Here is a 15199-nt window from a genome sequence, read left to right as displayed (position 1 = left end):
ATTTATTTGTTTCTTAAAACTACAATTGACACAAATAATCTGAATAACGCTATATGGGATTGTTTTTAAAACGACGACAAAGAGACCATATATACATTAAGAAAGTATTACATACAATGAACCTTTATATAATTAAATGATCGTAAATTAATACAATTGAATAGTGGGTAGTAACACGACTATTTCCATCTCTTTCTGTCATCAGTTACTTAACATTCGAAGGAAGGAAAAAGCATTATGTAACTACACAATCGCGATACAACATTGACTAGGCTGATATAAGATACATCCGTGCAAATATCAAGACGACATACACCCAATATGACTAACATATGTTGGACAAACATTGGTCATAAGTTGGAATCCAATCACCAACTGTTGGCGCAGATAATATCAACGAATCAGTTAAAGTATTAAACACTAATGTGCAAAGAACAGATAGTATGTAATATATATGTGAATTGTTTGATCAGTGACCGTTAACTTTTAACTCTACTTTTTATCACAGTATCCGCTGTATGTCTTATTTATTTCTTAAAGACATTAAAAACAAATATAATAATCGTATAGATACATAAAATAAGTATCAAAATATGGTACATAGATAAAAAATGCGTATTTGTGTTGTGTTTATTACATAAGAAATATTTACATTAAGAAAATTTGTAAGAGATTTGACACTCCGTTATTGCTTCTTCCAGTTAATCTGAATTTCGATTTCACGGTTTCCCTATTCTATAGAATCGTAATTAGAATAATACATGAAATTGTTTATTTGCTTTAGATGTGCGATGTGAATTGAACACAATGGGTGACTTACATATAAAAATATACCTTAACTATAACTAATTACGATTCAAAATGTGCTTGTAGATTCTGCTGCAACTTACGACGCTCGTTTCGAACGGATCTAGCCATCCATAATGAAAGTATGATGCAAATAATCTGAAAATTAAAGCACTGTTAACGTACTAATAAATTAGTATAGTAAAAAGGTCGATCTCGAAGATAAGGGAGAAATAGAGAGCGAGTATTATATACATTGCCAATTCAAAATAAAAGGCTCCCAAATGGCCACTTAGTGATAATTTGTCAATACCTCTGCTCCTAAAGCCTAATGGGCATATATATATATATGCCCATTAGGGTGGGTTAGGCCTCATATATATATATATATATATATATATATATATATATATATATATATATATATATATATATATATATATATATATATATATATATATATATGCACATACATAAGAGATTAACAAGTTATTGGTATCACACATAATAGCAAAAATATAAGTTTGATCAAGATGTCTTTATTGTTGTTTTAGATTTGACCGACGAGTGGAATAAGATTCAGTCAGTAAACAATTTTATTTCAAAACATCCATCAAATCCAAAGATTAAAAATGTAAGTTGTAACTAGACCAGTTATTTACTAAAGTCAAGTTCTTAATGTCATATAACCATATGATAATAATTAAAAATATATCAATAATCATAATCAGACGACCTCCGTGGTCGAGTGGTGTGTTCACCGGTTTTCATGCGTACACCACTCCGATTTCCCGGGTTCGATTCCCGGCCGAGTCGGTGTAGATTATCATTTAGTTTTCTATGTTGTCTTGGGTGTTTGTGGTGCCGTCGTTTCTTCTGATTTTCCATAACACAAGTGTTGCTATTTACATTGGGGTCAGAGTAATATATGTGATGTTGTCTCATATTTATTTATTTATTAATAAAAAATATCTACTTGCCTCCAGCAATACAAATATGACGACGGTCGTTATGAATATGTTTCCCCGAAACGACCTCTTCTGTCTCAGCACTTCTTCGCAGCCTTTCAAGTAATAAGATTTATCGTTCAAGCAAGTCGAATGTAGATGGCGGCGCGCTCCTCCCTCGCGGAGGGGGTGGGCGCGTAAGCAGCAGGACGCGGGGATCTCTCGGTCCAAGATTGCATAATCTTCTGGCCCTTCTACGCCACAGCATTGATTCTGTAGAAGAATATATTCAAACTGATATATGAAAATATACATTTTTATTGTTGCATTATAATTTGTAATAAAAAGGTATCCCATGAAAATATTTATTACTAGAAATATTAAAATATTTATTTAGGAGTTGAACTATTTTTTTAACTCGCTTTTATCCGCGTACTTTGTTTAATTTAACTGTTAAATATAAATAATGTAGCTACGGATTTTTGTTACAAATATACAAACAAAAATAATTACAGTAAAAGTACAAGTATTAGTACAAAATTATTATTTCAATTCATAGACCTGGAATTTACCCAGTCAATGGGCTGGTAGTAGGCGTGTCATTATTTGAGTCTATAATAAAAAAATACATTAGATCCAAAAACACATACTTGGTGGTAGGGCTTTGTGCAAGCCCGTCTGGGTAGGTACCACCCATTCATCAATTATTCTACCGCCAAATAACAGTACTCAGTATTGTTGTGTTCCGGTTTGAAGGGTGAGTGAGCCAGTGTAACTACAGCACAAGGGACATAACATCTTAGTTCCCAAGGTTGGTGGCATATTGACGATGTAAGGAATAGTTAATAATTCTTACAGAGTCATTGTCTATGGGTGATGGTGACGACTTGCCATCAGGTGGCCCATATGCTCGTCAACCTATACCAACCTATACCATAAAAAAAATCTGAACTACTTTTACCAATGTTTCATACTTGGCGGTGTTTACCTCAGATTGTAAATTGTCCCAAAACATCTTCTGATTAGAGCCCTCTACATCTTCCACTGTGGTGTTCTTATAGAAGTGTACGCTGAGCTCGCTGGAACCCCCAACCCAAGCGCTTAACACTGCGCCACCCACTCCCACTATGACTTCCACGGTAACCAGGAATATCAGGAAACAGGCGTGCTGGAAGAGATGTCCTTTTTTAGGTCGATCTTAGAAGTTACTGAAACTTTAAGCCTGATTTTCATAGATTAAGCCTACTTGAACCAGATCGCCTATCACAATTGAAAGCGAAGCAGGAAGCAGGTTATACCCTAATGTTTTTCTATGATTTCAAAATAAATATCATATTTGAGAGGATACTTCCCAGAATTCCAAGAGCTTTCTCTTTGTCTATTTAGGGTAATAATTCCCGGAGTGATATTCTAAAAGGGTAAAACTAAAATATTTAATAATTGAATTTTTGCAGGGTACTACAGGGTTTTGGTCTTTGATTGTAACCATATTGATTGAGTCTATCAACATGTACCTACATTTCAAGTTTTGGTGTTTCATTTCCATGTAAAACAAATGCCACACAGAGGTGTAATTATAGGTTGAGTATTAATAAAATTTGGCTCATGTACAGCTTATAATTCATTACAAATATATATTTAATAAATTCTATTGATTATGTTTAATGAATAAATAACTAATACACAATGGTATAACTACAATCCTACTACTACTATCCAACTTAATTATTTTTATATAGAGACTATTATTCTATGCATGGACAAGGGCGATATTGATATGAATAAAATATTAATACATTTTTAATAATACTCTACTATTTTTTAAGTAATGGGTACGAGGACTAATGTGCCAATTGGTGATTAGTGGTCACTAATTATGGTTAATAAATATTAACTTTTCCGTATATCAGACCACTGCGCCACATCTCAGGAGCTCCATCGAATTAGATAACATTACTATTGTTTTTTATTATATTAGTTACGAATTAAACCTTACAACAGCAGCTTATAAATTCCCACTGCTGGGCTAAAGGCCTCCTCTCCCTTTGAGGAGAAGGTTTGGAACATATACCACCACGTTGTTCCAATGCGGGTTGGTGGAATACACATGTGGCAGAATTTCTATGAAATTTGTCACATGCAGGTTTCCTCACGATGTTTACCTTCACCGCTGAGCACGAGATGAATTATAATGACAAATTAAGCACATGAATCAGCGGTGCTTGCCTGGGTTTGAACCCGCAATCATCGGTTAAGATGCACGCGTTCTAACCACTGGGCCATCTCGACTCTTAAACTTAAACCTTATTTTATTTTAATTATATTTGAGTAATGTATTTCTTCTCAACAAAAATGAATCGCTGAGCTTAATATACATATCTAGTTCACTCACCACGTAGAGTATCTTAATATTTTCTCGCAAAGCCCCAATGCATCCCAGCACAGCTGTCACCACCAGCCCGACGCCGAGCGTGAGGATGAAGGAGAGCACTCCTCGGGAGAGCGTAGATTGCTGGTCGGGCAGAGACTTGCGCTCACGCATGTTGATCACAGTAACTGCCATTAGCACGAGACCAAAGAGCTGAACAAGAAAATAATAAGTATATTACAAAAATCAAACAAAAAAGACCACTAATAACAATATGGTGTAAGAATTAATCTACTTGATAGTAGGGCTTTGTGCTAGCCCGTCTGGTACCACCAACTCATCAGTTATTCTTCCGCTAAATAACAGTACTCAGCATTGTTATGTTCCGGTTTGAAGGGTGAGTGTAACTACAGGCACATAACATCTTAGTTCCCAAGAATGGTTATTGACGATGTAAAGAATAGTTAATATTTCTTACAGCGTCATTGTCTATGGGTAATGACCACTTACCATCAGGTGGCCTATATGCTCGTCCGCCAACCTATACCATAAAAAATCTGATTAAAATTCAATTTTGATTAAAACTATTATCAATTTTCAATAACAGTAAATTAACAATACGTTTTAAAAAATCATATGTTGTTCAAAAAAGATTTAATAACTACATTTAAAAGCTCATAGGCGAACAATGGAGTCTCGCGTGCAGCATTCGTGTTGCATATTATATTTAAATAGGGTCGATCAATATTAAGTAAACATTTCCATCAAACTTACAATAAAGATTATATTGAAGAGAGCAAGGAAGAACTTCATACAGCGAATACTTTTTGGCTTCATTGTAATTCGTACAGCCGCCGCAGTATCAGATGTCCGGTGACGGTGAGGTTAGGAAGGTGAATGGTGGTATCGATCAATGCATTTGACGACCTGCTGGGTGGTAGGTGGTCATTACTGGCCGTGATCAAGTGATAAGCGAAGCGTGTTTTGTTATTTCTTTAAATGTTTGTATTTGATTTTAAATTAGGTATCTTTAGTCTAGATTTTAAATTTTACATTGATTTAGAGTATAGTATTATTAGTTTTAGTTATTTTTTTGTGCCGAAAATTTTAATAGACATGAAACAAATGCACCGGAATAAATCTTTCTGCTTTCGTACGGTAAATAAAAAGTTAACGATTCAAATAAAGAACAATCTATTTGTTTATTTGAATAATTTAAAAAAATGGAACATGGAATATGTTCCATTTTTTTACAGAATATTTTCACACATCGATTTAGATGGTTTTTTTTCTTTTTTCCTTATATTTATCACGTCATTTTTAAAAAGGTTGAAATCTATTAGTCCGCCGCTTTGCCTCGTCTTTAATATTTAAAGAAGTAAAATCTAGGGCGTGGGAAAACAGATGTCATTTTACCCATACATCGTGTTTCATGGATGTCTTTGTTTCAAATAAATTGATAATCAATTATAGTTTCTATTCATCTATAGTTAAGTTATAAAATTGATTGCAATTTGTGGAACGTTTAATCGATCTTTACGGTAACGTTAATTTGTATGACGATATTTCCAATTGCATTTATAAACTTTGCAATTTTTCAAAAGAGATACTTAACAAGTATACTAATACAGATTAATAATATAATATATCGTTCCTACACATCACTATTATTCATTAATTTTAGTTAATATCTTAAGTTACTACTTTTCGCTTATATCTTGCATAAACTTTTAATCTAATACATTTTTTCTCTATAATACTTTCTACGTATAAAATGTTATTTTTAAATTACTTTATTGAACTCTATATTTGCTCGTGGAAGGTAAAGTGCACCAATAAGGTAATCCCATAGGAAGTTACCAACATTTTTTTTAAGATTATGCATTGATTAAAACAATAACATACATATTTCGAGACAAAAATTAATAAAAACAAAAAGCCGTGTCACTTTATCAATTAAAGATTCGAGACAATCCTCCACCCTCTAAAACAATTGAAGACTTTTTAGATATTTCACCATAAAGAAGGGTATTGTGTCTGTACAGAAGTCAATTATTATCTATGGTATAATAGTTATTTTTAAATACTTTCAAGTATTTATGGTCGATTAATGTAAATAATTCGAAATGTTTTAAATGATTAGACATAAACTACTACAGAACCCATTACTGACTTATCCGAGTATCCTCAGAAATCTCAGAACAAGATACCATAAACCACGGGAAAGTAAGTGCTCTATAATCATTTTGTTTCAACTCCTATGACGTATGCTTCGGGTTTTGTGTTCAATCATGGGCTCAATTACCTTTTGGAGCAAAATCAAGAACTTTAGTTCAAGACTGTACCGTAGAGTCTATCTGCTCACAGGAAGACAGGGAAGGAAAAATAATTTAGATTACAATTGATAAGTTTACTAAAACGTCGACAATTTAATGTAATTATAATTGTTATATTTCCATTGGTGACTTTTAATTTTTACTTGTTAGAATGTGCGTTCCTGTGCTATGATATATGTAGTAGCTCTATAGGCAAAATTTATATAATAAAAGGAAAATTAAACAACGATTACTTTATTATTTTTATTTATATTATGTATGTGTAAAATGTAAGACGCTCTTATTTATATATATTTATGACATGTCTAGTATCGAATACTTTGCACGTAAACTGCTTCTTTTCTGGAATTGTTCGCCACCCACATTGCGAGTAACATGCATGCCGCCTGCAAAAAAAACTTTATTAATATAAAGTAAGTAAAGTAACCTGTAAATTTCCTACTGCTGGGCTATCTATACTAATATTATAAATGCGAGATTAACTATGTCTGTCTCTCTGTTGATCTTACACTTCCAAACTACTAAAGAGAATCTGATGAAATTTTATTTGAAGTATATTCGTACCCTAGGGCCGAACATAAGCCACTTTTTTATGCCTAAAGAGAACCCAACCTCTGTATCAAACAAAGACGCGCGTTAGAACTTACAACAGTCTTTTATATAACACTTAATATCTTTTTATACTATTTTCATTTATTCCGATTGTAATGAAACTTATTCCAAAGTGTTGCTGATACTGGAATTTTTTCCAACCAATTATATCGCTAGTAGGTAACTAGACTAAAACCCACATCTCTAAGAGATCCCTCGTATAGTCATTGTATATAAATACACATAGTTCTTAATTATTAATTAGTTAGAAGTATAGTCGATTTAACATTAAGTCAGAAATATTTATAATATAACCTCAAACCAGAAGCTCGTAATGGCAACACCAACGAGCCAATTAGCGTCTGATCTCAATGCGTACAAGATTTCATCTTCGCACCCGTCGTTGTAGAAAGAGGAGGACCTGGGATGAAATAATTACAATAAAATTATTACCCCTATTTCTATTTTCTAGAATAAAATAATTTTGTTATCGTCATTTATAAGGCCACATAGATTTTTACTTACAAAAATTTAGTTTGTTAAATGTAATAATTGTTAAATGAAATAATGAATTAACACGCTGTTATATAGGTATCTAGTTATATTTTAATTATTTATCTATATATACACTACGTTATTATATACTATATATAATCCCATCAAAAACATAAATGTAAAATGAGAGCCAAGTTCAGTATTATGAAATATACCTTAGTTGTTGACATCAACGACAAAAGAAGTGAGATCTAAATGGGTGAAAAGTTCCATTATCCTTCCTGAAATTAATTTAATACTAAATAAAATAATATTTCTCCTTATAACTTAGAATAATGTATTGTAGACTAAGCTCTCACTTGGCTAAATTTGACACGTTTATGTCACACAGTTTTTGAGTTATGAAGGGGTCAAAAATGGCTTCAAATGGTTCGTGTAAAATTACACACGGTGCTACTCGCCAGTTCTGTTACCTGAACTTGGCTGACACGCTACCGCGTTTCTAGATAAAATCGCTCCCTGCAGTCAGTATACTTAGATTTTTAATCAACGCAACGGATCTTAATAAGGATTTCATTAACAAACAAAGTGATAAAAGGGGATGGTTTATGTGTCTGATATATGTATGTATATCGGAAAAGAGAAGATTGATTTTTTTGCTATTCTCAATCTTAAGATTATATAGGTATTATACCCGTGTGGGTAAACGTAAAAATTGCTCTCATATCATCTATGCTGTGATTAATATTTTTAGAGTACTAATAACGCAAACTAATTAATAACTAGTACTAATCTAATGGAAGAAGACATTTATAAAATTACAATTTTATAGAATAGTTTTGTCTATTTAAATTTATAACGCTACATAGTAAAATTATTATACTTTTGTAAAATAAATAGCAATTCTTGTGAACACATAAATTGCCTTTTTTTTTTATATTACGCTGGAAAAACGCTTTACGCGCTTCCCCCACGTGATGGAAAGTGGGGGGGGGGGGTGTGGGACTCCCCGGAGCCCTGAACGCCGAGTGCGCCCAAGCACACCGGGTTTACCCACTAAAAAACCAGCGGTACCCTCTCCGTCTTTCGGCGGACGCCACGGGATCGCTTACGCATGCTACCGTGACGCCCTGACGGTCGGCCCGCTTATACGGGCCTTCAACAGCTAGGGGGGATTCCCAGGGTACTGGGACCCCCCCTGGTCCCTACGGCGCCTATTGAGGCGGAGGGAGAAGACCCTGGCCGGTCGCCGCGGTCCCTCGCCTCGACCCGGAACCGGTACACTTCCGCGAGCACCTCCGCCTGGAGCTCCCAGGGCGGATCGCCCGCGAGAAGTGTCGCCGCAGTCCACGACACCGTACGGTACCCTCTGATTCCTCTCACCGCTATGACCCTCTGCGGCTTTCGCAGCAGAGCCCGATTTTTAGCGGTGAGGGCGTCTATCCAGATCGGGGCACCGTACAGCGCCATCGACCTCACTACGCCGGAATAAAGACGCCGGCATAGCGACCCCGGCCCTCCCACATTCGGAAGGAGGCGACCAAGAGCGGCAGCGGCGTTGATGAGCCTTGGGCCGAGATGAACAAAATGCTGCCCGAAGCTCCATCGTCCGTCCAGGATCAGGCCCAGATACTTCATCTGGGGCTGCACCTTGATAACCGTCCCTTGGACGGTGATACTCGCCCCTCGTGAGGGTCCTTTTCGTGGACCGTGAAAGAGGAGGGCCTCCGTTTTGGATATGGAGACCCTCAAGCCCAGCATTTCCATGCGGTCCACGGTGAGAGCCGTTCCGACTTCGGCAAGGCGAGCCGCCTCCCGGAAGTCCCGTCCAATCGCCGTGACGAGAGTGTCGTCAGCATAACACAACACCCCCATCCCGGGAAGGACGGGAGCCCGCAGGAGCCAGTCGAAACCGACGTTCCATAGAATTGGGCCGAGGACCGACCCCTGTGGAATGCCGCAGCCCACTCGGTGCCGGACGATCCTCCCATCGACCCCCGCCCAGAGGATCTCCCTGTCCTGGAGATACGCCTCCAGCAGTCTCCTCAGATAGGTCGGCACCCCATGGTATCGGAGTGCCTCCCGTATCGTCTCGAAAGGGAGACTGTTGAAGGCGTTCGCCACGTCAAGCGACACAGCCAGGAACACATAAATTGCCTTGCTAATAATTGAATAAGAATAATAATATTCAGATAGTTAAATTTACAATTACAAAGTACAGAGAAGTAAGCAAAGTATCGAAATTAATAAACAAAATAAAACAAAAGTAGGTACTAACTCTACACAAGACCGGTAAAGCTGTTGCCGCGCGTATGTCGTCCTGGCGCGGTAGGCACGGGGGCAGCATGACAAGCTGATCTGCTTACGAACAGCTTCGTAATCATCGGGCCCATTGAGCCCACAGCATTCGTACTAAATAAATAATAAATATTACTAAAGTTATTAATTTCGGGATGTTCTCGTGGACAAGACATTCGACAAAAATAAAGAACATGGTAAATATCCCGAAATTAATAACTTTAGTAATAAAAATAACCATGTTAATTTAAAATAATAAATACTTTTATAAAGTATGATATCAGAGAAACTGGATCAAAAAACAGGTAACAAAAATAAATTCTTGTGTAAAAGACATTAGATATTTTGACGACCTCCGTGGTCGAGCGGTGTGTACACAGGTTTTCATGGGTACGCCACTCTGAGGTTCCGGGTTCGATTCCCGGCCGAGTCCATGTAGATTACCATTAGTTTTCTATATTGTCTTGGGTCTGAGTGTTTGTGGTACCGTCGTTACTTCTGATTTCCATAACACAAGTGCTTTAGCTACTTACATTGTGATCAGAGTAATGTATGTGATGTTGTCTATTAAAAAAAAATTTTTTCTTTTACATTTCTGCCAAAGAAAAAATGAAAAATGATATCAAGGTTCTTCCAAGGTCATTAATGTATGTATGAAAGTTTATTTATTCATTTCAAATCAAATCAATTTTATTCAAGTAAACTTTACAATGAAGCGTTTTTGAATCGTCAACAATTAAATACTACCCCCGTTTCAGAAAGCAGCTTCTAGCGAGAAGAAACGGCAAGAAACACGCATAGTTGCTCTTTTCATATAAATAAATTTACAATGCTAATTAGTGCCCTATCATGGAGTAAATAGTGTCATTTAAATTCCAGAACAGATTTAGCCTTACATTATCCACAGTGACACTCTTTCTATAAACCTTAGGATATCTTACGGTGATTTGCAAATTGTCCCAAAGATCATTATGCACGATGTCATCAGTGGTGTTCCTGAAGAAGTCTTCCCTCAACCACTCGGACACCTTGAATTCCAAGCCGTAGCGTTGCAGGGACACGTATATCGCGATCATCATTTCCAGTATCACCATGATCATGAGGAAACCGATGTACTAGAAGAAGTCAGAAAATTAGACCCTTTAATCAATGATGTTGTAGTAAACAGATATGTTATTAACGCGCAAAAAGTGAAGACTAGAAAACGTCCTGATTGAGACGTTTGCCCTTAGTTGTTTTACGTTGCAATACGTTATAATACATCATAATTACGTAGTAATACGTTTTGCGTAATTAAAACATCTAGTTATCCCTTTTATTTATTGTTTTTATCAAGCTATCCTTTTTACTTTTAACGAAATGTAAAAATAAACTAATTAAACGGTCCCCGACGCGGCACACTTTTTTTCTGTTGTTTAGTATGGATATAACATATCTGTTTATTAGAATATCATTGCCTTTTAGTGAAATAAAATTGTTTTGGAGCCCTTGATCTTCTTCAGCTGTACATATTTGAATTCCAAAAACTTTAGCTTAGGATTATTGAATGACCAGTTTTAATCAACTTTATCCTATTTCAATCCTAAGGTGGGCACTATTTTTCTTGCAACAGGTTCTACTTTACTTTAATTCATTAATAATTTACATAATTTATTTTCTTATAGTAACAGCCTGTTAATTACCCACTGCTGGGCTAAGACCTTATCTCCCATTAAGGAGAAGATTTTGGAACATATTCCTTCACGCTGTTCCAATGTGAGTTGATGAAATGCACATGTAGCAGAATTTCGATGAAATTGGACACATGCAGGTTTCCTCGCGATGTTATCCTTCACCGCCGAACACGAGATGAATTATAAATAAGATACAATTTTTTAAGGGACAGCAATCAGAGATCAGCATTCATTATCAGGTGATATTACCGCTTTCCTAGTACAAATAAGAAAGCATTTCTGAATTCAGCGTAAAAGTTTCTGCAATTGTTGTCTTCAATTAGTAGTGATATTTGTTAAGCACTTACGTGAATGGGTTTTATTTATGGAAAACTGCGAGAAATTTTAACCATTCCTTACATCGTCAATAGGCCACTCTTGGGCGAATACGAAATGTTGTTTAAGCAGCAAAGCATAGATTTAGAGTCGAGATGGCCCAGTGGTTAGAACGCTTGCATCTTAACCGATGATTGCGGGTTCAAACCCAGGCAAGCACCGCTGATTCATGTGCTTAATTTGTCTTTATAATTCATCTCGTGCTCAGCGGTGAAGGAAAACATCGTGAGGAAACCTGCATGTGAAAAATTTCATAGAATTTCTGCCACATGTGTATTCTACCAACCCGCATTGGAACAGCGTGATGGAATATGTTCCAAACCTTCGCCTCAAAGGGAGGGGAAGCCTTTAGCCCAACATTGGGAAATGTTGTTTACCGGCGAAATATTTAGGTGAATTTGTAGGATTGCCAAGTAAATGGTAATGAATCTTACGAAATACAGTATCTTGACATCTCCCTTCATTGCCCCTACGGATCCAAATGATGCCAAACATATCAGCAACATGCAGGCGACGATGATGATGATGTCGCCCGTGAATGTACCGCTTGCCCGGTCCTCGCCATATTGCTGAAGTATCTTGGTGTCCACCACAGCGAAAATGAAGGTACATAACGCTACGAGCTGAAAGCACCCAAATATTTGCTAATTTTATTCCAATCTAAATGCGTTCATCTGTATATACCGAGTGAAATTTGAAAAGATGGTTTAAATCTAATTAGGTATTTATATAGACTATTATAATAGTAATAATATAATAATATCGTCTAAGAGATCGTAAAGATATATAAAGATTCATAAAGATAAGAATTTTTAGTTAAGATAATTTAGGTATTTTTCTATTATTAATAATATGATAGTTCGTTAATTTTCCACCAAACCTAATTAGCATCGAAATGATTGACCAACAGGACAATTAGGTACAGTACTGTTTTATCCTTTGTTTTTATAGGATAAAGATAAGATAATGTCGAAATGAGCGATCTGATGGTAAGTGGTCACCATCGCCTTGACCTACACAATGTGAGAAACATTCACCATTCCATAGATCACCACCCAACCTGAGAGCTAAGATCTTGTTGGAATGGCACCTGTGACACTGACTTATTTATACGAGATAAAAACGATACTATAAGCAATAGATAGAATATCTGATGAGTTTAGCGAATGATGATTCACCAAAATGATCGATTCCCGGCTGAGTCGATATAAATTAGTGTCAATTAAATTAGTGTAATAAATTAAATTAGTGTAATAATAGTGTAAATTAGTGTGTAGAGTGTCGAATCGAGCATCGTATATCATTATGATATTCGATTACACTAATTAAACTAAACTACAAAATCACAGTACTTATTTAAAATATCCAAAAGAGCAAAATGAGGGCTTAAATTTCGATAGTGTTAGGTATACGTATACTTACAATGCAACATCCGTTCAGCACCAAGAGTAATGTTTTGGCACAACTGCGACTTACATTATTAACATCCACAAACATTTTTATAGCTATATCTTTTTATTGGTTTTACTTTAATACACTTGTTGTCGACCGACCATTTGACATTGACTAAGCCTATGGTCGATTTCCATTGTATGAAACGCTATGAACAGTCTGTAATAAACATCGGACGGATAAAATAACACAAGCGAGAATAAGCTTTAGATATATATTCAGAGGAGCTATAATGCTGTGATGTTTTTAAAATGTACAGCTACTATGTTTTATGTGTTGAGAATTAACAGATGATATAAATTTGTTTCAAAGTAATGTAAAATCAATAATTTGTTGGATACACTTAATTATATGTGTTCATACATATATTTATAATACAATAATCAATAATCGTTGATTACAAAAGGTAACAAAATTTTTTACACTGCAGTTTAGTTTCAACCTTAAAGATATAGTAACACCACAGTCTTTTGTTTTATTTTCCTAAAGTTTGGGAGGCGAGTGAGCCCATATACGCATGGTTATTTAAGTGGATAGGATTGTTGTCATAGTAGCAATGTCTGAGGGTTAGAGGTGGAAACCACTCATTACCAAGTTTCCTATAATCAATATTTTAATGATCAGATTAAAATGTTAACAAGCTCATCGAAATATCGTTGATATTTTTGTAGAAGCTAACTAAAATTCATCATTAGTATAAATTCTAAACACTGAACTACTGGCGGACCTAGATGCAAAATATTTATATTACTGCAGTTATACCTTAGATTTAAATGTAAAAAAAGGAAATTAGCAAGAAAGATAACAAAACATATTAAAAATTAACAAAAAATATTAAAAATTAACAAAGAATTCTATTTTATCTTAAAAAAAACAACTAAAATTAAAAGTATAACAAAAAGAGAACAAAACTCTTCTTTTGTTATTCTTTCTTGTATTCTTGAATGGAAAGTACGTTACATAATTATTTTTAAAGAGGCGGCTATATCAAATTACGATAAGCTAATTGTTACCTATGGCATACTAAAAGTACTACTATTTTCTTTATGTAAACGAAAAAAAGAAAAAACAAATCTTTTAATAATATTATATTTGAATTAGTAAGCAGAAAATAATAAAGTGGTAAAGTTATGGTACAGAAATACAAATATTCCGCATTTTTTTTTTATTATTATTATATAATATACATTCTTTTTTTTCTTTTTTAATATATACATGACAAAGTGACAAAAACCCCACTGGATTTATCCGTACATCGGTATTCGTTGTCACACTTAGACTTAAAACTAAACTACTACTATATATAATAATATAATAATGGCATAATTTGGGATTGCGCGCATATTTCCGAATCGACGTAAATCAAGCTGTATTGTTTAGCTAGATATTTGACTATTCGGCTACAAAATGTTGTCTACCCGTGACCACGAACGCTGTAAAGAGCTCGAAACGTCGGGATGTTAAAAATAATTAATATATGCGATTAAAATCCGTTTAAACTAGTTTTATTTCAATATTCGGCTACAAGCCCGAAATATTATAGTCATTGCAATACTAGAAAAAAAATTACAATATATAAGATATCTTCAATCGTAGTTTTATGTAACAAACAATTTAACTTCACATTTATCTAATATGCACCCTAACCCACTTGACGTTGTAGACTTCAAAGCAGTTACCGAAGCAAAGGAATTGAATTGAATAAGTTGATCTCGAATAGATCTGTCATTCACAAGCATTACATCTGTCTTCTCATGGGTACATGAATGGAAATCAGGGGCTATCAAAGTATAATTTCAAGGTCAAAAGAACATCGTTTCCAAACTTTAGGTAAATAAATAAAATTATGTTTGAGCGGTTTTTCTTTTATGGAAGGTC

General features: G+C 35.1%; 2 protein-coding genes across 2 annotated transcripts; both read right to left on the bottom strand.

Annotated features, from left to right (window-relative positions):
• Positions 1–427: 427 nt before the first annotated feature.
• On the bottom strand, positions 428–4985 carry LOC124533361 (23 kDa integral membrane protein-like). Its single transcript, XM_047108586.1, has 5 exons — positions 4876–4985; positions 4126–4314; positions 2722–2901; positions 1767–2006; positions 428–945 (listed from the first exon to the last, which is right to left on the bottom strand). The coding sequence occupies exons 1-5, from the start codon at positions 4936–4938 to the stop codon at positions 850–852; spliced, it is 768 nt and encodes a 255-aa protein (XP_046964542.1). The 5' UTR covers positions 4939–4985; the 3' UTR covers positions 428–849.
• A 1744-nt stretch (positions 4986–6729) lies between these two features.
• LOC124533362 (23 kDa integral membrane protein-like) lies at positions 6730–13615 on the bottom strand. The gene is made up of 6 exons (XM_047108587.1): positions 13292–13615; positions 12304–12492; positions 10763–10936; positions 9802–9935; positions 7344–7449; positions 6730–6823 (listed from the first exon to the last, which is right to left on the bottom strand). The coding sequence occupies exons 1-6, from the start codon at positions 13364–13366 to the stop codon at positions 6743–6745; spliced, it is 759 nt and encodes a 252-aa protein (XP_046964543.1). The 5' UTR covers positions 13367–13615; the 3' UTR covers positions 6730–6742.
• Positions 13616–15199: the final 1584 nt, after the last annotated feature.

The sequence above is a fragment of the Vanessa cardui genome, chromosome 11, assembly GCF_905220365.1.
Source record: "Vanessa cardui chromosome 11, ilVanCard2.1, whole genome shotgun sequence".
In the NCBI taxonomy this organism is placed as follows: domain Eukaryota; kingdom Metazoa; phylum Arthropoda; class Insecta; order Lepidoptera; family Nymphalidae; genus Vanessa; species Vanessa cardui.
Note: the sequence above shows the minus strand (reverse complement) of the source record. Positions and strands in the feature narration are given on the sequence as shown.

Bases quoted from the DNA above. Each gene is read 5' to 3' on its own strand.
- LOC124533361 (XM_047108586.1), bottom strand. From the start codon at position 4,938: ATGAAGCCAAAAAGTATTCGCTGTATGAAGTTCTTCCTTGCTCTCTTC. The intron at 4,315-4,875 runs GTAAGTTTGATG...TTTCTTGTTCAG, and splicing joins TCTTCAATATAATCTTTATT to CTCTTTGGTCTCGTGCTAAT. The intron at 946-1,766 runs GCAAGTAGATAT...TTTAATTTTCAG, and splicing joins TCATATTTGTATTGCTGGAG to ATTATTTGCATCATACTTTC.
- LOC124533362 (XM_047108587.1), bottom strand. From the start codon at position 13,366: ATGTTTGTGGATGTTAATAATGTAAGTCGCAGTTGTGCCAAAACATTA. The intron at 12,493-13,291 runs GTAAGTATACGT...GGGTGCTTTCAG, and splicing joins TGCTGAACGGATGTTGCATT to CTCGTAGCGTTATGTACCTT. The intron at 10,937-12,303 runs GTAAGATTCATT...GACTTCTTCTAG, and splicing joins ATGTCAAGATACTGTATTTC to TACATCGGTTTCCTCATGAT.